The sequence below is a fragment of the Vespa mandarinia genome, chromosome 6 (assembly GCF_050613455.1).
Source record: "Vespa mandarinia isolate Hongniang chromosome 6, ASM5061345v1, whole genome shotgun sequence".
Taxonomy (NCBI): Eukaryota; Metazoa; Arthropoda; class Insecta; order Hymenoptera; family Vespidae; genus Vespa; species Vespa mandarinia.
Genome location: NC_140815.1, coordinates 8,954,146 through 8,980,830, shown reverse-complemented (window position 1 = coordinate 8,980,830; position 26,685 = coordinate 8,954,146). Strand labels below are relative to the sequence as shown.

At 32.0% G+C, this 26,685-nt stretch overlaps 4 protein-coding genes across 13 annotated transcripts; 2 read left to right on the top strand and 2 right to left on the bottom strand.

Moving 5' to 3' along the window:
* Window positions 1-94: 94 nt before the first annotated feature.
* TMS1 (serine incorporator TMS1) lies at window positions 95-4,215 on the bottom strand. Of its 7 annotated transcripts, none has more exons than XM_085657568.1 (11): window positions 4,042-4,215; window positions 3,476-3,640; window positions 3,223-3,407; window positions 2,922-3,131; window positions 2,753-2,837; window positions 2,475-2,658; window positions 2,194-2,391; window positions 1,905-1,943; window positions 1,252-1,411; window positions 980-1,165; window positions 95-250 (listed from the first exon to the last, which is right to left on the bottom strand). In XM_085657568.1, the coding sequence occupies exons 1-10, from the start codon at window positions 4,066-4,068 to the stop codon at window positions 1,027-1,029; spliced, it is 1,392 nt and encodes a 463-aa protein (XP_085513694.1). In that variant the 5' UTR covers window positions 4,069-4,215; the 3' UTR covers window positions 95-250; window positions 980-1,026. The 7 variants fall into 7 exon arrangements, with proteins under 7 accessions (XP_085513694.1, XP_035739095.1, XP_035739097.1 ...); XM_035883202.2 differs by having other exon boundaries at window positions 1,252-1,399; XM_035883204.2 differs by having other exon boundaries at window positions 1,252-1,396.
* A 2-nt stretch (window positions 4,216-4,217) lies between these two features.
* Esyt2 (extended synaptotagmin-like protein 2) lies at window positions 4,218-10,774 on the top strand. 3 transcript variants are annotated; one of them, XM_035883163.2, is made up of 17 exons: window positions 4,218-4,343; window positions 4,684-5,080; window positions 5,159-5,299; window positions 5,392-5,468; window positions 5,536-5,602; window positions 5,683-5,828; window positions 5,942-6,062; window positions 6,130-6,300; window positions 8,053-8,144; window positions 8,797-8,845; window positions 8,913-9,002; window positions 9,081-9,167; window positions 9,305-9,463; window positions 9,561-9,713; window positions 9,809-9,932; window positions 10,028-10,319; window positions 10,409-10,774. In XM_035883163.2, exons 2-17 carry the CDS (start codon window positions 4,748-4,750, stop codon window positions 10,734-10,736), a joined length of 2,430 nt encoding a protein of 809 aa, XP_035739056.1. In that variant the 5' UTR covers window positions 4,218-4,343; window positions 4,684-4,747; the 3' UTR covers window positions 10,737-10,774. The 3 variants fall into 3 exon arrangements, with proteins under 3 accessions (XP_035739056.1, XP_035739055.1, XP_085513689.1); XM_035883162.2 differs by having other exon boundaries at window positions 4,319-4,453; XM_085657563.1 differs by lacking the exon at window positions 8,053-8,144 and adding an exon at window positions 6,806-6,891 and having other exon boundaries at window positions 4,319-4,453.
* A 140-nt stretch (window positions 10,775-10,914) lies between these two features.
* Window positions 10,915-15,830, top strand: LOC118449022 (EF-hand domain-containing family member C2). Its single transcript, XM_035883083.2, has 13 exons — window positions 10,915-11,841; window positions 11,929-12,087; window positions 12,166-12,316; window positions 12,434-12,657; window positions 12,729-12,974; window positions 13,059-13,285; window positions 13,352-13,543; window positions 13,621-13,763; window positions 13,834-14,030; window positions 14,111-14,367; window positions 14,445-14,624; window positions 14,691-14,793; window positions 14,878-15,830. Exons 1-13 carry the CDS (start codon window positions 11,788-11,790, stop codon window positions 15,028-15,030), a joined length of 2,286 nt encoding a protein of 761 aa, XP_035738976.1. The 5' UTR covers window positions 10,915-11,787; the 3' UTR covers window positions 15,031-15,830.
* Window positions 14,851-25,166, bottom strand: LOC118449023 (protein Wnt-11b-2). Of its 2 annotated transcripts, none has more exons than XM_035883085.2 (5): window positions 24,810-25,166; window positions 19,063-19,304; window positions 18,041-18,393; window positions 17,649-17,920; window positions 14,851-15,654 (listed from the first exon to the last, which is right to left on the bottom strand). In XM_035883085.2, the coding sequence occupies exons 1-5, from the start codon at window positions 24,893-24,895 to the stop codon at window positions 15,480-15,482; spliced, it is 1,128 nt and encodes a 375-aa protein (XP_035738978.1). In that variant the 5' UTR covers window positions 24,896-25,166; the 3' UTR covers window positions 14,851-15,479. The 2 variants fall into 2 exon arrangements, with proteins under 2 accessions (XP_035738978.1, XP_085513696.1); XM_085657570.1 differs by lacking the exon at window positions 24,810-25,166 and adding an exon at window positions 20,876-21,033 and having other exon boundaries at window positions 14,856-15,654.
* Window positions 25,167-26,685: the final 1,519 nt, after the last annotated feature.

The following is a 26,685-nucleotide window of genomic DNA, read 5'->3' as shown; positions in this document are numbered from 1 at the left end:
ATATATATATATATATAAAATTTTGTTTTTTTAGTACTTACAAAATATTATAATACTTTATAAAACTATGTTCTGCAAGATATCAATCTACATTACTTACATAAAAAATTATTATCGTAGAGATAAAAATTTCGTATTATACATATCATGATATTCCAAGCAATTTGAGAATGCGTATGTACGATGGTAGTTGCGTGTAACTCTCATTAGGTAAGTCGTAATATGAACATAATTCACGATAGATTTTTAACTGAAAATAAAAAAAGAAAAGAAAAAATGAAAAAGAAAAAAAAATTGATAAAACAAAAATGTTAACATTAGTGAAATAATAAAAGAAAAAGTATGAACTTGGAAATATAAGCAAAAATCTTTTCAAATCATCTCCCATTGTAATATCGCAAAACAATAATTTTAATGATTAAAGCTCATGTGACAACTATTAAAGCTCATTTATGATTATATATATTATATTTATATTGATAATTATATTTCGTGATAATAACTTTCCATTATATTATGATCTATCAGTAAATGCTTGGGTGGTACATAATATTGTTTTTTAATTGTAGATTAGCATAAACGTTGTTACATTAAAGAAGCATATACTATAGATATAATCATGCACATAATATTTAAATTCTTTAAATATTAAACAATGAATTTGAAACAATGAATTGAAAATATTATAAATAATCTTCTATTCAATTTTATGCTTTAATGTTATATATTATATATCTCAATGACATTATGTGTATATATTAAATTATTTTTGGCAGATCATTTAAGGACACATTAATTAGCTTAACAAGCAATATATTAATATATTAATATTTTGTAGTAATATATTATCTGATGGGAATAATATTAATCTTTGCACTTTAGAATCACGAGCAAAGATCAAAAGAACAAGCTATATCGTAAAATTTGTATGTATCATTGATGCATAATTTCTCAAGCTTAAAATAAATACAATGAATACCTGTTTAATAAGATCTTATTCTTTTTTTTCTCGAAAAAATCTCCAATTTATGAGAACTCTCTGTTTGGGAAGAGTATTGGTGCTACCAGAGACCAAACATAAAGGGTCATACATAACCACGAAGAAATAATTTTTACCCACATTGATGCAACATTAGAATTCAGGGTGTCCAAGTTTGAATTTGGTCTGTAAAACATTTTTTATTATTTAATTTTAATGAAAAAATATAATAAATTTCATTAGATTTTAGCATATACTTAAAAGATACTTACTCATACCAATTGGTAAGAGTCATCATCACATATAAAGTAGCAAGGGCAAACATTAAGTGGAAGAAACTCCAATTGTATGCTACAGTCTCTTCTTCATTGTCCCATACTTTAGCTTCACCATTTTCTGAATCACCATTGCGACCTTCTACTGCAGTATAGTCTAATTATATTCCACAATTTAAATAGTAACATGTGCGGAAGATATTATAGATTATGCAATTGTTAAAAATATATTTAAATATTTTTTAATATTTCCACAATATAATAATGAATCAATATAAATAATATGTATAAACAACTATTATATATATAAATTTATTATTAGTTATATTGTAAAATATTTATTGAAAATGAAACTAAATACAAATTAGACAATTTAAGCAGGCACACGATGATTGTAAAGTAAGATTAATTTTCTCCTTCTAATATCATAATCGCTAATATTCTTCTAGCTTAAGTTTAATGCAGTGTTTTACACAAGAAAATGAAATCTATTATGTACTTGGAAAATATTTTGTGGAAATGTTAAAGTTCTGAAATACAGAGACTTTTCAATTATATAAGTCAATGATAAACATAAAAGACTAGAGTAAATACTTTAATTAAAAATTGTGTCAACATAACTAACATGTGATAAAGCTATGTGTGCCTACCTTCATTGTCGATAAGATACTGGTCTCCAGCATTCCTGACTGTATAAAAGAGTTAATTATTAAGATTGTTCTATTTATGGTAATAAACATAGGTAGCAAATAAAAATTATCTTAATTATAGAAAACTCGTTAAATCAAAAATTTTGCAAATAAAAATTATTAAAGAAAAATAAAATTATTAGCAATTTATTACTTGCATGCAATATTTGCAGTATTCATCATACAAAATTTGTCAAATATTAATTAACCCTACTAATATAAAAATATTTACTTATTAATTTATACATACCAGCTCCATTATCTCTAACTAAAACGTTGTCAGACATGGTAATCTTAGATGATTTCGATGCTGTACGTAGAGAACTGTACAAAACACAACTGAACCATATTATGAGACCAATTATACTTTCCTTGTCAAAAGCAACACGATTTTTGGCATGTGTATCATTGGAGATTATTCCAAAGAATCCAGGATTACAAATATGATCTGTGAATGTATTTAAGAAAAATGAACAAAGAGAACTCCATAGATATTTCTAATTAATTTCATGTAGCTTGTATAATCCATACCTGGGCTATTAGAAACTCCGCTCCATGTTAAATAAATGACATACAATGAAACTATAGATGGTTGAAGTAAACCAGAATGTGGCTGATATTTTTGTACACTTGGAAGAATAGAAATAATGCTGATAATGACGCACAAAATAAGGTTAAAAGAAATAAAGAATTTGTTAAGTGCACAATCATAGGGCTAAAAATATAAAGTACATAATAAATAATTCAGATTTACTTTTCAAAGTAAATATTATTACAAAGAAAATATTACAATTAAAAGTTAAACTTACATGAGTGAAATATACATAAAGTAATACTACACCGGTGATAGCAACAGCATAATTAAATAGAGTAACTCCCATAAGTGCTGCATACCTATATAATCAATTTTACAAGTATTATTATTATAAATTCTATACACTGATTATAAGATATGAAAAAAGTGTAAAAATTACGTACCAACTTTTTGATTCAGTATCTTCATAATTACCCACCCAGGCATCTGCCCAGGAATGTGCAAAATCAACAATGAGTATTAATTGTATAATAATAAAAAAGAAACCTCCAATCATTCCAAAATACATCCAAGTTAAACCAAACGATTTTTCAGGAATAAAGAAAGCTCCAATTATTCCACCAATTATTAGAAGATATTTAATAGCCCAAAATCTATAATATATGTTATATAACCATGAGTGCACTTTTCAAAATAATAATAATTTTCTCTTTCTTTTTCTTTTTTACTTCAATATAAACTTACCCATTTTGTATAGGTGCCCGTGGATCTTTCGAACTTCTAACTCTTATCATAATGGCTGACATCATGAAAAAGTATAATGCAAGAATAAAGCATATTCTATATACAGCTAAATAACCAACTGCTGATTCACAATCTACAGTAAATGAAGATGGTACATAATTTGTGCTATTAGCACAAAATGGAACCTATTGAAATAACGATACTATCGTTAAATACTGAGCGCAAGAATAAAAATAAATATCATATATATTACCTTTTTAAGAGCATCTTGTAAACCAGGTGCCATAGTAATACATGCAGCTATAGTACCCAGCATTAATAACATAGCATACATAATGCGAGTACTAGTGCTGTTACGGCAAGTGGGACATTGAGAACAACAGAAACTGCAGGCTGTACTGCCACACAGGCAGGCAAGCTGTAATAAAGAATATACATTATTAAAACTTTTTATAATAATTAATAAGAGTTATTAATACAATTTAAAAAGTTATTAATTTATATATTTGACTTTTATTTACTTATTAATAATATCAAACACATCATTACATTTGTTAATTATATGACATAGAAATAAAACGATAAAGATCCACTTGACATATTTATATTAAATAGTAGCTTTTTGTTATTAAGTACAAACAATGTAAAATTCGTGTGTGTGCGTATACATATATAGATATGTATGTATTCACATGTATTATATAAAAATAAACATATCAAATTGCAATGACACATAAATAATTTTGAGAAATTACTTAAATATATATATATATATATATATATATATACATATATATATTATAGAAAATAATGATTTACCTGCGCTGTGGAACAAACGAGACCCATGATGAAACTTTCTTACTTTTTTGCACAATAAATAAGAGATTAACAAAGTAAAATATATTATTAAATTACTATAAAATTGATCATGTATATATACTATGGAAAAAGTTATCGGAGTCGTAACAGTACGTTCATAACAATGGCGTCTTGACAAATATATTGAGGAGACAACTTCAGATAATCAGCTGACTACTGACGTCAGCGTAGAAGTTTACAATTTGTAGAGCACTTCAGGGGTATCTTTGAAATATCAGATTTATCTTATCGGCCTTGAAAAGGTAAGAAATGACTAATAGCTAAAAACGATTTACTATCGGCGTCATCTCTTCATTGTTAGTACAATTAAAAGGAATGCTAAGCGTTTTATTATAAGCGTTTTATTATAAGCGTAAGCAACTTGTATTATATTCTTGCAAATGCTAACAACTAATTGCTATAAACTATTAATCATGCTTTTTCTTTTTATATCCTGCAAATATTAATTTTCTATTCAATGTAAAAATATACTTAACGTAATATTTATAATACATTATTCTATTCTTTCTTCTTTTTTTTTTTTTTTTTTATAATAGAATTAATAATATTTCTTAACATAAAAATAATGCTTTTATTTCCTAGGAAGACTAAAAATATAGACCATTGAGTAGAGAAAAAATATTGACGTAATTACAAGATCAGAATTATGGAAGCTGAATCGAATGAAAATAAAGTATCAAAACCAAATACTTGGCCATACATGAATATGTCTTCATTATTTACATCGTTCTTTATAAAGTTAACAACTGCTGGTATTATATGGGGTTGCGGATATATGAATATAAATTTAGCATGGTTGCTTTGTCCTATTATGGTTTTTGTATGGAAATCAGAACGACAGAAAGATCAACAGCTAAGAGCAATTACTGCACAAGCTAGTATATTGGCTAATGAAAAAGAATTAATTGGAAAAAGAATGGATGAATTACCATCCTGGGTTTATTTCCCTGATTTTGATAGAGCTGAATGGCTAAATAGAGTAGGATTTATTTATTTTGAACTTTATTAATATTAATATATATTATTTTTATCATTTGTATATATTTTCTATTTTTAGATATTGTATAAGGTTTGGCCAAGTATTAATCAGTATGCTCGTGAACTTTGTAAGCAAACAATAGAGCCATCTATTGTCCAAAAGCTAGCCGATTATAAGATAAAGGGGTTTCAATTTGAAAGATTAGTCTTAGGTCGAATTGTAAGTTATATTATACAAACATTTACGTAATCTATAAATATTTATTTTTTATTTTTTTTCTCTTTTTTTTCTCTTTTTTTCCATTATTTCAGCCTCTCAAAATCTATGGAATAAAAGTATATGATAAAAATACTTCAAGAAATGAAATCATCTTGGATGCAGATGTGATGTTTGTATTTAATTTATATTAAATGAGCTTCAGTTAAATATTCTTATTTATATGATTACATTTCTAGGTATGCTGGAGATTGTGATATTACATTTTCTGTTGGGAATATAAAAGGTGGTATCAAAAATTTTCAAGTAAGTCTTTTGAAAAATGTCTATATCTTAAAGCATAAAAATCCTTATGAATTTTTATTATATAATTATTATTATATTAGCTTCGAGGTCTAATGCGTGTTGTCATGAAACCAATAATATCAGTCATACCAATAATTGGAGGAGTACAGGTCTTCTTTTTAAATGTACCAGCAATCAATTTTAATCTAGTGGGAGTAGCTGATGTACTTGATCTTCCTGGTTTTAGGTACAATGCTTAGCATTTCCACATAGAACAAAATAATATTTAATTAAGCTATAGCATTATTTGTTTACATTTTTTTTTTTTAATTGCATTAATATGAAATATTATGTGTATAGTGAGACTTTAAGAAAAACAATTATAGAACAAATAGCTGCAATTGTGGTGTTGCCAAATAAAATTGTCATACCTTTGAGCGAACAAATACCAGTAGAAACATTGAAGATTCCTGAACCTGAGGTAAAATCCAACTAACTATTTCATGTCTAATATATGTAATTTATTTCTAATTATTTTAATTTGATAGGGTATTCTGAGAATTCATGTTATTGAAGCAAAACATCTTATGAAGAAAGATATTGGTATGTTGGGTAAAGGCAAATCTGATCCATATGCTATTATAAATGTCGGAGCTCAACAATTTAGGACCAAAACAATCGACAATACCGTTAATCCACAATGGGACTTTTGGTGTGAGGTATGATCAATTTTTTTCATTAATCAATCATATAGACTATGAACAACATATAAAATGCATGAGCTTCACTGCAATTTATTACATTATAAGATGTTTTTTCATCAAGATCTATTGAATGGTAAGATAAATCCTCTATTATTAAAGAAACAATTACATTCACTCAAATTCATATTTTATAAGTATTTTTTTATTCATTGATTATTTGATAAATAATATATTTAAATCTCAGAAAAATGATATGAATTTTATTTTAGTTTCATCATAAAGATACAACTATTCTAACATTTCTCATCTCTCTAATATCTACTAATAATTGCTTAAACATAAAATTACTCCTCTTACATATATGTCATGTTTATGTTACGAGTTTCCTTTGCTTCTAAGAGTTATATCAGCTTTTCTTGAAAGTATAGATCGGGAACATCTTAGTACATGTTACTTTAATTTAATATCACAATTCAGTATGTATGTGTGTATGTGATGTGTGACACATTATGTGGACCAGTGTGCCATCTCATCGGCCATCGCTCAACAACTGACAGTGCTTGTATGGGACTATGATGATACTAAGGGCGATGAAAGCCTTGGAAGGTATGATAAAATAATATATACTATTTGTTAATTTTAATAAAAAGTTCAAGATTATCGTAATTTTCATAATATATAACTACATTCCTTCTATAATGAACTATATATTCTTTTTTATAATTTTTTATAATGAAAAGAAAGTTAAAATTCTTGTAAATCTACATATACCTATGTGTACATTAATACAATACCATTTGTACTTTTATTGTATATATATATATATATATATATATATTGATCTTATCATTTACATATTTTTTCATTACCAGCTGCTTTTTTCTTAAATAATTTTTGTCAGCATTTATATTACAGTAAAATACTTGCATGTTCGTGTAAAAAGTGAAATTATAGGTAATGATTCTATGTTTTTAAAAGCATGTTTAACCAGTGCATGAATATATCATTTCTATGTGGTATCAATTGTTTATGTGGTTTTCAATAATGCTTTCTACTAAATATATTTTTGGATAACTAATACATGTGAAGAAACAATTTATTTCGGAATTTAGGAAAAAAATATATATATCTATTTATAATATTCAAAATCATATGCGACAATATAACTATTGGTTTATACAAATACGTGCATACATATTTAAATCTATCGAAGTAGTATTTTCAATTTTATATATTTCACTTCATAATATTGACACACAGGCTATGATCAGTTCATGCATTAAACAAGAAGCTGTGGTGTCCCTTTGGGATTGGGATCCAACTTTTCCTTCTATGCGATTTGATGACTTTCTTGGCAGGTAGTAATGTCTTATTAAATGATAACACCATTTAATAAGAATCAATTAAAATTAAAATGCTTATGCTAATTTCAATTATAATGATATGTGCTTTTTGTATGTTAAATTTGTTTTTTAATTAATAATTTCTATTGTCTACATTTTGTATATATAAATTTTTAGCTGTATATTGTGGAATATGAAAAATTAACAATTGTCCATCTAAATAATTTTTCCTTATTATTTTATGGTTTTACCGGATTACTTCAATATGTTTTCTTAAACAATATAATGTTTTTTCTTTTTTCTTTTTTTTCCCCTCTTAGTGTTTTCGTTTTTTTTTTTATTCTAATTTTAAGTTAGAACAGCAGAGTGATTAGGTGACTTAAAGTAGGAAGAAGTAAAACTATAACTATTTATCTGATGCCAGTTTATAGTGGAAGAGGGTTTGGGAGCTTACAACACCGTGGTTACCCAGCTCTTTGACAAAGACAACACTGGTCAGGATGACCCACTTGGCAGGTATTGCTACTTGTACCAAGTATACTATGTGATTCCACTTGAAATTTCTTAGAGAATAGTATGAAAATCTATTCTATTCCCTTACTGTTTGTATTTCTACGGTGTACTAGGGATAGTATCAAACTTTTTTATAATGCATGAGTCATACAAAAGAATTATAATTCTATATACATACATGACAATTTTTAAATATTATACATTGTTTCATGTAAACATACTATCTAGCTCCGGATAAAAGAAATCTTTATTTTTCAGATTCATGTCACCATATTACTCTTATTCTACTTTACTTATTATAATATTTATTTAAAAAGAAATACTTCTACAGAATAAAATGTACCATGGCATGTTGCATGTATGATTAATAATTATTGATATAACTGTTGTTATATCATTATCTTTGAAATATTAATAGTAAGATTAAAGTGTAATTATATATATCACAGCTGTATATATTTATTTTTGCTACTATATGTTTATTGCTTTACATGATGTATATAGTGTATAATTATCACATAGGTTTTATTCATATATCATTGAATGCAACATTTATTTTGCTTTTAAAAACAAATACAGATATAAAAAGGAATATTAGCAATCATTAAGCTTTCAAAAAAATTCTATAATTAGTACATATTCTAAATTTATATAGGGCTACCATAGAAGTTAATCGTGTTAAAAAGAAGGGAATTCTAGACACGGTATGTTGATAAATATTTCGAATATTAATATGTTTATCATTTAATGATGATTGACTTTATTGTGCAGTGGGTATCATTGGAACAAGCAAAACATGGTATGATTCATCTACGATTGACATGGCTTCAACTTTCTAAAAATATAGCTGATTTGCAAGCTGTAAGTGTAATGTATTAATATTTCTTATTATACATTTTTTTTTTTTTACATAAGATAAATAATATTTTTTTCTTGTAGGCATTAGTAGAAACTCAAGAACTTCGTGTAACATCAATGAGCACGGCCGTTCTTATAATCTATATAGATTCAGCAAAAAATTTACCTGTAAGATTATACATACATACATATATATATATATATATATATATATATATATATAGAGAGAGAGAGAGAGAGAGAAGGCAGAGATTATGTTTTTTTACTTTATTATAATGACAATATAAATATGAATTATATTTTAGTATGTCCGAGGGAATAAACAACCCGACGTGTATCTTGAAGCAAGTGTCGGTGGTCAAATCCAACGAACGAATACCATATTAAGATCATGTGATCCAGTATGGGAACAAGGATTTACTTTTCTAGTCAGCAATCCAGAGTCTAGCATAATGCATATTAAGGTTTTTATTTATTCAAAGATATTAAACTGGCAATCTTATATGTATTTAAAAAAATATTTCATTAGTGATTTTAATTTTTACATAATCGTTTATTTAGATAATCGATGAGAAGACTATTATGATAATTGGAGAAATGTCTTATAAGATTTCTTTACTTATTGAGAAAGATAATCTTGAGGTTGGTCAACAACCATACGATTTACAAATGGCAGAAACAGATAGTAAACTCGTCTTATCCATGTCATTAAGTGTATGTAATTATATGAATAAGTATATGTTAAAAATAAAAAAAAAAAAAATAATCTATTCGTCTAAAAATAATCGAAAATTATCTTTTCATTATAGATCCTCAAATACGAACAACCAGAATCTACGTCAGAAGAAGATGAAGATGATCAAAATGTTAATGAATTCAATAAAAAAATTAATCGTCAAGAATCTAATGTCAGTAACATTATTTCAACGAGTGGTAGGTTTATTAAAATCCATTATATCTACTTTTGTTCTTGACGTATATAAAAAGCATTCTCTTAAATTAATTCGTCGATTCTATTTCTATTTTAGTACCGCCTAGTCCTCTTAAAAAACAATCTTCAAAGGAATCAATCAACAGTTTACCTCTTAATACCGAATCTACGTCAACAGGACCAATCGAAGAAATAATTTCACAACCAGAAGAAGAAAATGTTATCTCTAATAACACACCTTCACTTTCTTATTCACCATCCGTAGGACTTATTCATAGAACTCCAAGTACTACATCCTCTGCCGGGGAATCGAAATTAGGAAGAATACAATTAACGTTACGATATAGTATTCAAAGGCAAAAACTTATTATTGATATTCACAGAATTGCGTAAGTATTTTCATTTTTAAAATCGCTCATTCGTATAATATAAGAAAAATAGATATTTTATTTTCATTTTTTTTTCTCTCCTGTTACAGCCATCTGCCACTTCCACAAAATGATCCCACTAACATACCAGATCCGTATGTAAAACTATATCTTCTTCCGGATAAGCACAAAGAAACAAAGCGTAAAACTGCTATAATTAAAGACAATTGCAATCCAATATTTGATGAGAAGTTCGAATACGTCGTATCACAAGCAGATTTAAATACACGCGTCTTAGAAATTTCTGTTTGCACACAGAAAGGTTGGCTTTCTACTGGTAGCAATGTTATGGGACAACTTCATTTAAATTTAAGCGAGATCGATGTTACTAAAACAGTAACTACTTGGTACGATTTACAGCCAGAGATAAAAGATTAAAAAAAAAAAAATAAAAAATAAGTAATAATGATAAATGAAATTAAAATGCAACCTTATGCGCTGTGCACGTGTCTCAATTTATCGACACTCGTAGCTTTTTATATTATACAAGAAGTGATCTGTGGTGCTATTAATGATATCATTTCAGGAAAGTGATACTGAATCAAACCTTAAAAAGTATACTTTACCGTCCAGATTATTATGACGTCATGTGTTAATTTCATTCAATTTAAGTCAATTTTATTTCAAATCCAATCAATAAAACCAATGTATGACTTCAATACTTTACATTACTTTTTTATATATAATTTTATCATTTATTAATTTAATTTTGTTTATCATTGATTTTTATTTTATCTTGTACTTAATTATGAATATGTTACTAACTAATTACGCTTAAAAATAACCAAAATGCATTTATAGTATAATGGAAAGAATATATTCTGCCTTATCATATACATATTTTCCATTTACAAGATGACATTCTATTTGCTATTGTTTATTAGAAATATTTATAATGATCTGTAATTTTGAAAGTATACTAACAAAAAAAAACAACAATTTACTAAAAATACTTATATATTATATTTATAGAAGATTTTTTTCTATATTATAAAAAAATTAATATATATATATATTAATAATATATGTATCATCTTTTTCTTATATATAAATATGTAGCAACACATGAAATAAATATGATGTTGGCATAAATCATTGATAACAATAAAAAATAAAACGTAACGCAAAACATTAGGCATTGGATTATTTTTAAAGTAATTAAAAAAAAATACGATTTTATATGACAAAACAAAAATACAGAAATAAGTATGTATCTGTAAGAGGAAGAGAAATGTATTGTCGCTTTTACATATTACCAAGGCAACAACACCAGTAAATAAGTACTCCGTTCATTTCGTTTCCTTATATTCACAACGGTTACGAAGTGCCACAAAGTATCTTCTTTTATTTAATGAACAGATTAGATCTATTTATTATAGTTCCAACAAATTTACGTATTTATAATTATTAAAAAAACGTTAATTGAAAAATGTTACGGGCACCTGTATTACCTTGTCTGCCTGGATTCAGCTTTGATAGGAACGTAAGATCCCTTTTATGATTTTACACGTAATAATTATAAAATATTCGATAAGAAGAAAAAACAAAAAGATTCATTGTTTTTCTACAGCTCGGCCGTACAAAATTTCATAGAAGTCAATACTTCGACAAAATACATAATGACGTTTATTATCTTACGGAAAAGAAGTCTGATTTCGGTCGTTATCCATCGATTTATCCACGCGGTGAAGTACAGGAGTTACCACCATGGATAGCATACGACGGCCAAGTATATGAACCAATTACCAAATCAATCAAAATGTATCTGAAAATGCTTTAATATGAATTATTTCATTATTAACTTTAGAGATTGATGTTCGAAGCGTATTACCAAGAGACCGTACAAGAAAGATGGAAATCCTCTTTTCAAATTCGCGTGGTTACGATAAGCTTTTTCTTAGAAGACGGGACAATGAAAATATCGGAACCAATCGTAGATAATAGTGGCTTAGAACAAGGTTCAATGGTGCATCACCTTTAGATATTATATTTTTAACATGCATATTTATAATGTTAAAAAGATATATATATATATATATAAATTATACGTATTTATATTTAATACTTATTCTTAGGTGTTCTGGTAAGACGTCAAAGAATTCCAATGCCTGATCCAATAAGATACAAATTTTATGATATTATCGATTTAAATATCGGCAAAGAACCAGAGATATTTGGTAGGGTATACAAAATCGTAAATTGTGATAAATTTACAAGACGATTTTTAAATCGCATGGGTATACCAGTACCGGATCCTATAAAAATCCCGATAGATCCATACATTGAAGGACGAAAAATCGTAAGCTTGGAAACAATGATATATATAAATCCAGTCTCATTTATCGAACTGACATAATTATTTGTATATAGCCAGCCTTTCCAAAAAAACCAAAAAGTCATAAACTCGATTATCTTCGTAATTTTCTAAAGTACGATAGACAAGTACTTAGATTTTATGGATATTGGGACGATACAGAAAGTGTTCATGGTATTATACATGATCTTGAAATTCATTATTATCTTGCTGACGGTACGATGGAGATCAAGGAAAATGTAGCAGCCAATTCTGGAAGAGATTCTGGATTTATGCTTGTTAAAAGAATGAAAATACCAAAAGTAAAGTAGTGTTTTGATATATTTGTAAAATCGATTAATTCGTTCGTTCATCGACATGTATAAAAATATCCTACGTTTTTTTAGTTTTATTCGGGTTTGGATCCAATTGGTGCGGGTGATCCCTATACGATTTTGAATGTAATAGGTGATGATATTAATCAAAGCCATATGATGATAGACGCTTTGAATACGGGAGAAACGAAGAAAGTGTATTATAAGGATAATGAATTATCTATAGGTGCTAAAATGAATATTTTCGGAAGAATTGTCATTATAACGGATATGGATGCATTCACAAAGGAATATTATAGGTGATATAATTTATAGAATTTGTGGAAAGATATATTTTATTGATATGTATATATAATTTTATTTAGAACCAAATATGGCTTAAACGATTTTACTGCATTGGAAAAACCGCAAAAGAAAGATGAGATATGTCAACCGGTAGAGAGATATATACCACCCTATAATGGCTTCGGTACTTACGAAGATTCACTTGGAAATTGTCTATCAATAATACCGAAAGCACCACAGACAGATTTTATTAAATTTCTATATTACGATAAGTATGTTTTTTATTTTAAAAAATCGTTCTTTTTATATTTCTTTTTTCTTCATTGCATTTCGATTCTTCTACGAAAAGGCAAGGCTTCGACAGTCATGTTTTAAGATTCAGAGCACAAATGATTTCAAAAATACCAGAAAATTTAGAGAGACAATTTATCGTAAGATATTATCTTACAGATGATTCGATATCTATATTTGAATTGACGAAAAGAAATTCAGGTGAAGATTCTAACTAACAAGTTCTTAATCTCCTTTAGAGTATTTGATTTTATGAATCTATTCTTCTTAGGATTTAGAAGGTGTTTATTTTTGAAAAAAATGCCTGTAATGCTTCCTAAACAGAATATATTCTCGAGTAAAAAGCCAGAATATTATAAGCCAAAAGATTTTTATATCGGAGCATGCTTGAATATACATGAGTTTTATTTCTCGATTATATCGGCCGATATTTATGCTCTTCGTTACATGGAATTAAATAGTAAAATGGTAAAGATTTTTTTTACGAACGATTCCGACGAATGATTTTATTCAAGACTTATATAAATTGTATTATTACTTGTCGATAGTTTCCAAAGGCAAATATCAAATTGATCATGGAAAAACTTAAAGAAACATTAACGCCTGTATACAAGGAATTTATTCAAAATCATTCACCGCCTTCAATCTCGGCTGATCATAAAGTTCAAACGTTGGAGTATGATAAATTTAAAAAGGCATTGTGCATATACTTAGGGGATAAAATAACGGAGCACGAAATAATTACAATTGCCAGGCATTATTCCTCTCATGGAAAGAAAGAATTTCATACGAGAGAATATGTTAGGTAAATTAATTATTTAATTTCCAAGGGAATCAAATTAAGTTGGAAAATGAAATTGAAATTGATGACATTTGATCTAGACAATTGGTTCATACTGAACTTCATCGAAATATATGGAACGAAGCTGTTCGATTAAAGGAGGATCTTTTGCATTGGGATAGAGGAAGAACCGGTTACTTACCTCGAAACACGGTTTATACTGTTTTACGTAGTTGCAGAATACCTCTTGACATCGAACTGATAAATTCAATATTGGATCAGTAAGTATTCAGAATATTTTGTCATTTTTATAATTGTATTAATAATTATCGTTATAATTTATAAAGCTTACGCAAAGATACGGATGGTAAAATAGATTACAATGATCTAATGGAATTTATCGATGTTAAAATCAATCCTTTGCCTCCTGCAATTCCTATAAATATTAAGGTATTTATTTTATTATTTGTTGAGACGTTATATTTGACACGTTTTTTTTCTTTTTTTTTTTTTTCATTAATAATCTCTTGTCAGACAGCATTATGGTGGGCGTCAGAGAAAGAACCGGATTGTGGAGCCGGTATAGATTGGCATTGCTTTATAAAGGATCTCAATATAAAAAGCCACGATGACACGTTAGAATTCAACGAAGATAAAGAAAAAGAAAATTGTGAAACGAAGAAATGAAATATTAGCACACCTAATAAAATGTTATTTATTTTGCAGATTGATATTTCTAACGTAAAACATGAAAATCGCGCGAGCGCGCATGCTCCATTCTATTTACAGTATTTTCGAGCTACGATATTATACTTATCGACATACTAAAATGATACTTATCATTTATCGCATCATTTCGCTACACGATATCTAATTTTATACAGAATATTTAATTATACGGACCAATTAAATCAAATACAAATATACGTATGACAATTCTACGTACACACGAAATACAATCGTTCTCTATACCGTTTCGATTAGAAAAATTAGTCGTGCCTATATTAATATTAACTATATTACGTCTAAGCAACGACATAAAAGACACGGTACGTAATAAATATTGCAGAAAAATGCATAAATAATATTATCTCGTAAAAGAGATTAATCCGTAATCTTTTGTAAGATCCGATAGTTCAATTGCACTCGTAAGTCTCCACGATTCTTCTACATGTCTTGCACTTGACATAGCAGCAACTTATGTACTTGCAATTGCATCTTTCGAGAATCTCTTCGGTTCTCGTAACGTGACCTCGACCGCAACAAAGATACTCGCAACCCTCGTAACCCGTGCTACTGCCATTACATTGTCTGTAATCAATCATTATAACGTACAAGTAATTATAATTAATATTAAATATTTTGATGAACATTTTTAACGATAAATATCTTATCCATGTATGTACGTATCTATTTGTGTACGTACATATATTGATCCTTTGAAAGATAGCTATTAACTCTTTACAAAAATGACTATCGCATGACACTCGAACGAATATTACACATAGTGTAAGTAAAAACAAATATTTTAATTATATGGTTCGATATTTGAAACATAAAGTAAAAGTTGATATTATTGAACGGAACGTTTATAAAAGAAAAAAAAAAACAAAAAAAAAATAAAAGAAAAACGATAGTCCATGGACTTTTTGAAATATTTTTTTAATGGTTTATTCGAACATTTCCATCACGACGCTAAAATAATACCTTTTCACGTTTTCGTTTTGACGGTAAACTTATTACACATCATCCAAGGCTTCTGCACCATCCAAAAAAAAGATTCGAAAAAGCATACGTCTTACGGGTTCTCTCGTAATAAGCATTCACCACACCCACTTGGTATAATTATACGTAGCCTTTTAATTACTGCCTGTAAGAAGCGAACTGGTCGGAAATGTTTCGAAGTATCTGACTTGGTTGTCCCTTCTCGATTAAGGGAAATGTGAAAGATTATCGAATTTAATCGATTCGTTCTACGAATTGATCGAAGGGAAAAAGTCGTTATATTTCATTAGAAAGATTATACATGTTATAAATCATCTCGTTTGTAGAATCAAAGACTAAAGAAAATCATAAATACACAGATACACGTTATAAAAGTGATCGTCTATGGATCATTCTTCCGTTCGAACATAGCCTCGAGGCTGGAACAATGAGAGATTAATTTGTATGTATCGGTCGTTCACGAGCTGATTCACGAGTCCGTGATGATTTATGAACCGGATACAACTAAACAAAGGATCATCCAAGACGCTTCCATACACGCGTCCCCCTATTTCTTCGATTTCTTCGGAGAGCACACGAGTGTACACGTGAAGAGTTGTTCGCTGTTCCGAGAACGCGTATCGTGGGTGATCTTAATTCACTTCAGAAAGACGGGGGGAGAGAGAGAGAGAGAGAGAGAGAGAGAGAGAGGGGGGGGAGAGAAAGGGAAAGAGATGGAGACAAAGAAAGAGACAGTAAGAGGCGTGAATAACTCAGGGCGACGAGTACAAGAGCTTCTTTCGGTCGTACCGCCGGAAAATCCGTAACGAATGCAATCACCGTCACAAAGAGCCCTTTTCGAAGGGTCCGAACAATGAATGGGCACGACTTTTGAAATCATTTGGAAACACTTCTCCGCCCATCTTTCTACCATACTCTCGTGCAAATTCCTATACATTATATTTATGAAAAAGCCTGTCGGTCAACAACTTCTTCACGATTCGTCAACATATTTCAAATTATTTTTATCGAAATTTCAAATAATATCATTTTGATTATAAAAAAGTTATCGTGCGTGATCACGTAAAATAAGTCCTAAATGTTTTTAATTTCGATGATAAGAAGCATTCGCGAAAATACAGAGTTAGTGGTTCGCTCGTCCGGTTTTATTGCACGCGCTTTTCGACGTAATTTCCGTTATAGACCATCGTCTGTACGAAAGCACAGTGCGAAGCCATTAGCGCCGCCATAATGTGGCTTTACGACGTACACCTGGACTCGTTCTCGAGTTTACGTGTTTTCTTTTCTCTTTTATCCTATCCATTCCCTACTTGCTTTCTTCTTTCGTTTAAAAATCGTACGAGCTTGATCTTGGTAGATTCTTCCTTGGTTTTCGGTTTCTCTAGCGAGAAACATTTAAACGGCGTTTAAAGTAAGACATTAAACCGATAAGAAAAAAAAAAAAGAAAAAAAAGACAAAGAAAAGTAACAATAGGATGATGGTCGAAAAAGGTTCGCATTTAATGGACGTTTTTAGTTTAGTTCCGTTTCCTTTCAACTTTGAATACGAATACGATACGAATGGTACGGTCCAGACTCACCTGCCTATGGTTCCAAGGCTACCCCTTTTCTTGTCCGGAAGACAATAATCTGGACTCTTGGTGGTATACAATAGATTATCGTGATGATAGAGAGGTGGCAGCCTACCACCGGATCTAGGTTTAACTTCGGCAGCGGTGGCATACCTTCGAAGAAGACGAGTTCCGGCTACGGAAGGACCAGAAGAACCTAAACCTCTCCAACAAGTACGGACGCTGCAAGAACCGGAAACACCGTGGCATTTGCACTCCAAAGTTAATGACTGCTCCACTGCCTGTTTGAACGTGGTTGTTGGATGTATTGGCCGTTCGATTGCATAAAAAAGAAAAAAGAAAAGAACCAAAAGAAATAATCAAGTAGATAAATTGATATATAGATGGATAGAAAAATTTACTCTTCGTCCAGCTCTGTTGTTATGCATATTAACGGCGTGCAAAAATTTGGCTGTTGGTCCGGTACCCGGAGGAGTCGCACCCTGAAGAAATCTTTTGGCCATCCTCGAGGCAGATCTAACGTCGTCACCGCAACCACCCCACTTGAATGTATTCCTACCGGTTAGTCCACCAAATGACATAGTTGCCGTCGCTAGCGAGGAGGAAGATACCAAGGCCGATGGAGATGGTGGCTCCTTTCTTGGTGGTGTTGCACAGGAGCAAGCCGCTAAGTTGCCTAGTGCACAACCCCTTGCCAATCTCCAGACAGCCGCTGCCGCCGACATCGCATAAACGAATGCTTGCTCTCTCGTTCCTTGACAATAAAAGATATCAGCCGATCTCCTCAAACTCTTCTCTTCTCTTCTCTTCGATTCCATCTTTTTCTTTTATCGTACGTACGTACGTACGTATGTATATATGCATGTATGTATGTATGTATGTACAGGACTGTATATAACATAAATATGTACCGTGAATATCTTTTATCGATGCCAACTCGCGTCAAATCTATATCTTTACATATTTCTCTTCGGATCAAATTGAAATAATTGAAATAAGCCGATTACGAACAATGACTTTGAAATCGAATCGCAAAGAATCGGCTTCCCTAATAGCTGCATACATACATACATACATACATACATACATATATATCGGTGAACTATTACCTATGAGCGAGAGAAAGCAAACCAGCTCTCTTTGGTTTTTCTCTCGTTAGTAAAAGATCCTGCCGTGCTGAGAGCATTTTATATAGGAATTGAGACATAGTCACGCGAAAGGAAGAACATTTAAATGGGAAGAAACGATCGCTAATTTGCTTTCCTGTTTTTCCTGTTTACAATTGGTACGGGTTAACCTATCGACTCGAACCAATTGACTTTTAACATTGGCTATTACGTTAATCACATAAATGATTGACGTCGGATGTGAATCAAAGTATATCCATCGTTATGAATGAGAAATTGTATAAATGCAATCGTACCTGTTAGTAATTCGGGAGTATAATTAGGAGCACCCTCGATGCTACTACAATTCCAACGACGATGTCTAAATGCTTGTTGACAAACGATCGAAGTATCCCTCGCGGCTTGTACCAGACTAGGCATTACATCGGGAGTTGCCCTGCAAGCTCGCGCCTGTTTTCTTTCCAGAAGACCAGAGCTCTTGGCGTTGGTGCAAGAGTCCTTTGTCCACGTTCGAGCATCGGCCATGCGACCGAGAGCTCTGAATCAAACAATAAAACAAGAATTACATGAGAATTCCAATTTTTACAATTGAAAGTAAAACAACATTTGAATAAAATTACTAATCTATCTAAATGAACTTTGGAAGAGATTTATTAACCGTAACAATAATGGAATTTTATCTATTTATTTATAAGAGAAATAAAATTTATGCGGCTATTTGAAACTTAACAAAAAATTGTTTCTTTATTGATCTAACGGATCTTCGTACGAAGGAAACGCGTGTAATTTCTTAGACGTATTTGCCGAGAATAGCCGTGATCATCGTTTCTTTCTTTCGAAGAAAGATAAAAGAGAAAAAAGAAGGAAGGAAAAAAGAAAAAAAAGAGAGAGAGAGAGAGAGAGAGAGAGAGAGAGAGAGAAAGAAAGTAAAGCACCAAATTATGAACTCGTTATCGGGAGCGATCCGACTCGTTTGTTTATCGCTTCGATGTAGCATCCATCGGGGGACAAAAAAAATAATTCGAAAAAGAAAAAGTATCGAGCATCGAAGAAGAAATACGGCGGATGCTGCCCGTAGCGTGCAAAACTTTCAACGCTTGACGTGTAGAGCGAGGGGGAAGTCGGGGTTCGATGGCTCGTAATTGACGTTTAATGCTTGAACGTGCAATCATGTAAATTAGCCGCCTTAAGTAGTCTCATTCGCAGGCGGTAATTATTATAATACTCGAATGTAATTCACATCGTATTCTACCACTATTACGGTAGCTACATTTTTTTACCTCACCTCGTTTTAATACAAGATTTAAATCTGATCGGATACACACGACGTTTCATTAAGCGACTCGTTATTTCGTCACTTTTCATCTTGTTTTTCACTTCGCGATTCGATCTTTACAAAATCTCATTAAACGTAAAAATGCGGGAGTCCATTTTTTTGTATATTTATTTTTTTTCTCTTTCTTTTTCTTTCTTTTAATTTTTTTTTTCTTTCTTTCTTTTTTCGTCTTATATTTCTCCAACGTCGAGGGTCATAACATTCGATAACATAAAACACGTAGATCAAACAAAATTTCTTTTATTTCGTCGCGATCGTTATAGAACAGGCTTTCTTTCGAGACCACCTAGTCAACGGGTCTCGTAGGAATAACTATGAATGAACTGTTGATTTATCGTAACTAGACGCGAACGAATACCAGATATTAATAATCTGGTAAGCTCTTGTAAATATCGACACTGACAATTATTATACACGATACATCGTTTAAATCGTTTCCATCCTACATACAAATCGAAACAATCAAGAAAAAAAACTAATCCTTTCATCAATATACATAGATAAACCTGACAGATCAGTTTGGTAGATACGGAAGTCGGACGACGTAATAGCGTGAGATTAAAAATTCTCACTGGGTAAGATTTTTACGAACTTTTTCATTCATATTAAAAGAGAGTATGAATTCTTAAGAGGATGCTTGTAAACAGTTAGATAACTTGACAGGCGGAGAAATGGAGAAATATAAGAAATAATATTTAACGAGCAATAGGAATGTTCGACAGGCAGTCGAACCATACCAGCATGAAAGAGGAACAAAATATATGTATATATACCTTATATATGTATGCGAACAGTCCGGTTACGGACTAGATACGATTTTCGTTCGCCTTATGTATCACCACTACTCGCACTACCTTCGGGGCATACGCACGTTAAATATCGTACTCCGATTTACGAGCAGCATCAAGAAGAAGAATGAGCCTAACCGCTTACTACCGTTGCCTCGTATTAACTAATTTAAATAATCGATTCGTCGAGTGATTTAAAGTGTTGTCATATACGTAGCTACTCCTCCTATTCCTTCTTCCATAAGGAATGTTTTGAAATGAGAGTGTCAATGGATCGTAATCCCAATTGACATGAACCAATATCTAAAATACACTTCCAAGTACAGGGACTACTGCCATGACAAATATTCTATCCGCGATATCGCGAAATTAGTTATAATTTCTTTCCGTCTCGTCTACGTCCACTTTCAATCTCTCTTCCCACTTGTAATCCATTTGGCAAAGATTATACGACATGTATCCTATTTGTATCTACATTTTCTATCTCGTTCTCTTAAAATACATACACCTTAGGGAACGCTTTGTGATCTAATAAATACCTATCTATGCATAAAGATCCCGAGTACTCATACCGACTCACGTTTCGCCTTCGAGCGTGTTCGAGACGCTTCGTTCCTACGATTTCTCTTCTCTTTATTCTTTCTTGTTTCTTTTTTTTTGTTTTTTCTTTTTTTCTCTTTTTTTTCAGCTCGATGAAATCGCCATACAAGATACCTCTTTCCATTCACGGTCACACCTACCTTATAAGTGTGTTCATAAATCGAAGAGAACGCACACGTGCATCCATTATAATACGTTGATAGGTATATCGTTCTCCACGAGTCGATTCGGAGGTTTCATGGACTTTCAAAAATCTTTGCATTCTTATGAAAATGTGCAATGTTAAGCCTCCGTTAAGCTTCATGAATTCTATACCACGAGCCTACAAGTTTTTTACCAATTTGTTGGCAATATCGAAATTCATTTTGACTCTTGCTATAATAAAGCGTCGTCTTTACGAGGCCAATTACCGCGTACAATTCTATATTATCATATTCGAAATACTTGAGTTGGAAGCTTCTTGAAAGCTCCTCGATAGCTCGTCGATAATATACAACCAGGTATCTCCAACATATTTTTGTTTTTTCAAAGAACTCGAGCATAAATCGAGTACGTTTAATAAGGAGCTTAGACTATACTTTTGTTATACCTATTAGATTCTAATCGTTAATATAATGATTATACCAATTTCATTTGCATCGCCGGAGGAACTATTCATATTCGTTTACTTCTTTATCACTATGATTCAAAATATCAGTTATCGCGTGTTCTTTTCTCGTACGAGACTTTAAAATTGCTTTCGACGTTTCAATCGTAAAATACGATGTTTATAAGCATGATAATAGGCCAGGTTCCATTGGGATTTGAATTACGCAAAGCGAACATCCTACCTATTCGAATACGTAGGTAGAGATTTTCAAAATATAATCCGCCCTCTGTCTCATCTAAATTCGAAAGAAATTAGAAAAACGACCGCATTAAAGTTAACGCTTCTTTAATGTCAAACGATAGGCAGGGTAGTACATAGGTAGATATATACTTTCCTTGAAAATATTTATAAAAAAAAAGTTTATAAAATTAGTCATCATGAATGATTCAATGTCGTCGATTTAGTAAACTTTCTTCATGAAATTCAACGGACATTGATAGGTCGCTTTCGCAAGTCAAGTGTGATCGCAAATTATAACAAATCGATCCTCGATCGCGAGAATCAGAATGTAGGTATTCGCGTCTGAAACGAACGTCTGAAAGGTTTCGAGTTGGGAAAGGAGAAGAAGGAGAAGAAGAAGAAGAAGAAGAAGAATGATCTTTGATTTTTTCATCGTGATGATTAACGAAGATAGGTGTTGCAAACGTCGGACATAACCATCGAACGTTCATTCATCCGTTGTGTGGAAAAGAAATATAAAATAAATATACCTGTATATATTTATATAATTTTCTCGAAGATGTGTGGACGATTTCTGCCTTTTTTCTTTTTTCTCTTTTTGTAATCGAATTATTCGATCGAAGTGATTCGATGAATGAACGGACAGCTCGATTCGTTGCGTTCCTTCGAAGATGAGCGAAACGAATCGTGACGTTCGATGTTCGGAGTCACCCTTCGATTATTCGTCATTGTCGGACGCAATGATTATAAACAAAAGAGAGAGGAGATTTCTAGAAGGGAGAGAGGTCCGGCATGGTGTGGCTTGGCGTAACGTGGCATAGCGTGGCGTGGCATAGCGTGGTCTTTATAAATCACGATTCGTGGGCAACCCCTAATCTTCTACCCGCCTTGCCTCCGGCCCGTTCCTCCCCTTCTCCTTCTCTCTTAGAACGAACAACCAAGTCTGGCTCGTCTTTTCCTTTCGTTGTTTTCTCCGTACCTCTCGGATTTTGGTTTTGCACGCAAAACTACCATCGCTTCTCCATTCATCATCCAGCCAGGAAGCGAGCACCCCTACCGGTTCCCCTCCTTTTCTACACCCCGCCTTAACCTCTCCCCCTCTCCTCCTGGCGATCCGCGAACGATGAAATTAAATCGCACTACGGAACAACACGCGTCGAAAGAGAAGGACCTGTCCGTTTACTTCTTCTTCTTCTTCTTCTTCTTCTTCTTCTTCTCCTTCGTCTTCGTCTTTTTCTCTTTTTCTTACTTTCGTTCATCGTCCACGATAGCGAAGATATCCTCGTGTACGGTTCACAAAGGTAATCGCTTTGAAAAGAAACGGGGGACGAGATTATGATAGATGAGATCTCGTAAAACTTTCGCGCATGCTCTCATCGCATGGATCTTTCTTGAAAGATTCTCAGATACCTACGTATTTACTTATATACATATGTATTTACTTATCAACTAAATTCACTATTCCTCTAAAATCATGCTTAGATAACACCGATTTAACGATGATACGATTATGACATTTATCATATTGATATTAATGATTAATATTCGACGAACTAATCTTTTAAGTTTTGTTTGTAAATTGCTATTTAACAATATCTATATTTATTTATATATATATATATATATATATATATATATATTAATATTATCTTATTTAAATACGTTATATCTGCTACGTAACCTCTTTTTTTTCTTTTTTTTTTTTTACAGCGGTCATAAAATTCCTGAAAGAACGATCGATTAAGACGCGCGCCAAACATTTAAAGAGGTCATAAAGAGTTACTCCATTCTTACGTACTACCTACGTATAAAGTTTATTTCGTTTTTAACGAGCTATACGCGGACCAACGTAAATTGCTAGTCGTTGTTAAAAAGAATAATTAAGTTTTTGAACGTTCGATCGTTTTTCCTTATGGAAAAAAAAGAAAAAAAGAAAAAAAAACACCAAAAAAAAGAAAAAAGAAAAAAACAATAAATAAAATCAAATTCTCTATACGATAAGATGGAGACGGCATCGATGACACGTCGATTCTCGACTTCCATTCCTTTTGATATTTTTTTCTGATAATCCAAAGAGATCGTTCGTTCTTAAGAACGCTCTTGGCGCTCCTTAGTTCTTGCCGCTCCCTCCTCCCACACCTACATCGCCACCACCACCACCACCACCACCACCACGATGACCACCCTCCTATCTCCCTCCCTCCCTCTGGCTCCTCTCATAAACGATTTTTCTTTTTTTCCAACGGCAATCTATTTCTTTCTCATTAAAGAACCTACATTAATCTTCGAATTCGTCGGAGAAAAGATTGCTCCGCGATCCAGCCGTGTAAATAAAAAGATACGAAAGGGAAGATGAAAGGAAGATAAAAATAAAAACACAGAAAAAGAACAACAACAGTAATAATAAAAAACCACCCCCTCACCAAAAAAAAAAAAAAAAGAAAAAAAAGAAGACAAAGAAAAAAAGGACCATACAAAAGGTATACTCACAGCCACTTGATGCACCTGCCACCTTGTAGGAAAAAAAGTAGCAACAACAGGCAGACTTTCGGAACGCTTCCCTTCGTTAAGTGCATTTTCGTCGTGCCTTCACATTCTAGAAGAGGAGGCTAGTGCGCTACCTGCGAATTCACGAACTTCTTCCCTTTCGGATCGTTTTCGCGTCAGCAAAGAAGAGATCCTCCTCTCGGTGACGATGATTGATATGAACGAAAAGAGGATAGTAACGAAGTAACATTATCGCACGGTCCTTTATCGATTTTTCTTTTCTCGATCTCTCCCTCGAACACTTTTCGTGTCCGCGTACACACCTTCTTCTTCCTTCCTTTATCACTTTTTATCTCTTAATTAATTTTTCCTTTTTTTTTTATAAATGATAAATGATAAATTCGAAAATGACGAAGGAGAATCTCGGTTAGTCGTTCGTACCGTTCAAAGGGAAGGAACGGACTACTAGTAGCCTGCCTCGTCCTCGTGCGTCGGCCCGCGCGATCCTGAAGGATCTGACACGAGCGCGGCGTTCCTCGAGACGATCTCGAACGAGTTTCCGGTGCACCGCGAGTCTGCGTGCTCGCAGGTGTCCAACAGTGCGCGTGAGAGAGAGAGAGATAGAGAGAGAGAGAGAGAGAGAGATAGAGAGAGAGAGAGAGAGAGAGAGAGAGAGAGAGACCAACAACGTCAGAGAGAAAGAAAGAAAAAGAGAGAGAGAGAGAGAGAGAGAGAGAGAGAGAGAGGGTTTACTGCGATACATCGATAGAACCCGCAGGATTCGTCGATCCACTGGAGGTGGAATCCTCTTTTCCTCCGCCTCTTTCTTCCTTCCTTCTTTCCTTTCTTTCTTTCTTTCCTTCCTTCCTTCCTTCCTTCCTTCCTTCCTTCCTTCCTTCCTTCCTTCCTTCCTTCAATTTCTTCGATGAGTGAAGGACAACGACAAGACGTCGAGGGGATGCAGCCAGTGAAAAATCCCTCAGTCGAGTTCGCGATCTTGACTGAAAAGTCGAAATATCTTCGGGATACTTATTATCTTCGAAACTTTCTTATCAATCTGACATATTCTGTCGGCCATCGTTCTTTATTTTCTTTGATTTCATTTCAATCATCCGTCGAATCAAGTTCGTAAATAACAGAAATAGATAGTTGAAGGATAATCGTTTTAGTATTTAACTGGTTATAGGTATATAGATGATCGAATGATCTCACGACATTTATATCTAACGATAATTATAGATTCCCTAATCTTCTCATTTTCTGATATGTCCAAGCGGAAAGAAGTAGAGAAAGAAAAAAGAAGAGAGGGGAAAAAAAAGGAAAGAAAAAAGAATAAAACGTCGTATTCCCGTTACATTACGAAAGAAGAATGAGTATCGGTACTTCGGACGATGAGAGGACCTCCATGGAAAATGGATTTAACGAGCGTATCCTTTACTTTTTTTAGAAGGATTTTCCCTCGAGATGAGGAGGCACACTCGAAACAATTTATCACTTTTCCGCTATCGCTTTTCTTCCTAATCCGTAATCCACTCCGTTAATAAAGTATCTCTGGGATAAAGAATAAATCGTGTTTTTCTTTGCACAATATAGATGAAAGACATTTTTTGAAAGAAAGAAAAAATTTATGCAAAGTCATGGAATATGTATACCTATACTTGTGTATGTCGATCGTCTTATTCCATAGCCCATTTTAGGATATCGAAATGAGGAAAAGCGGAAAAATAGGTATTTATCGGTTCGGTCCAAGTAGTTAATACTACTCGCGGTGGTAGTTAGCGAAGCAGGTAGAAGTACTAGATGGGCTTGGAAAGGCGAAAGAGGGTGGATAAGTTCGAGCCGAAACTTAACGACGTAATGAACGTCTGACAGAGGATTA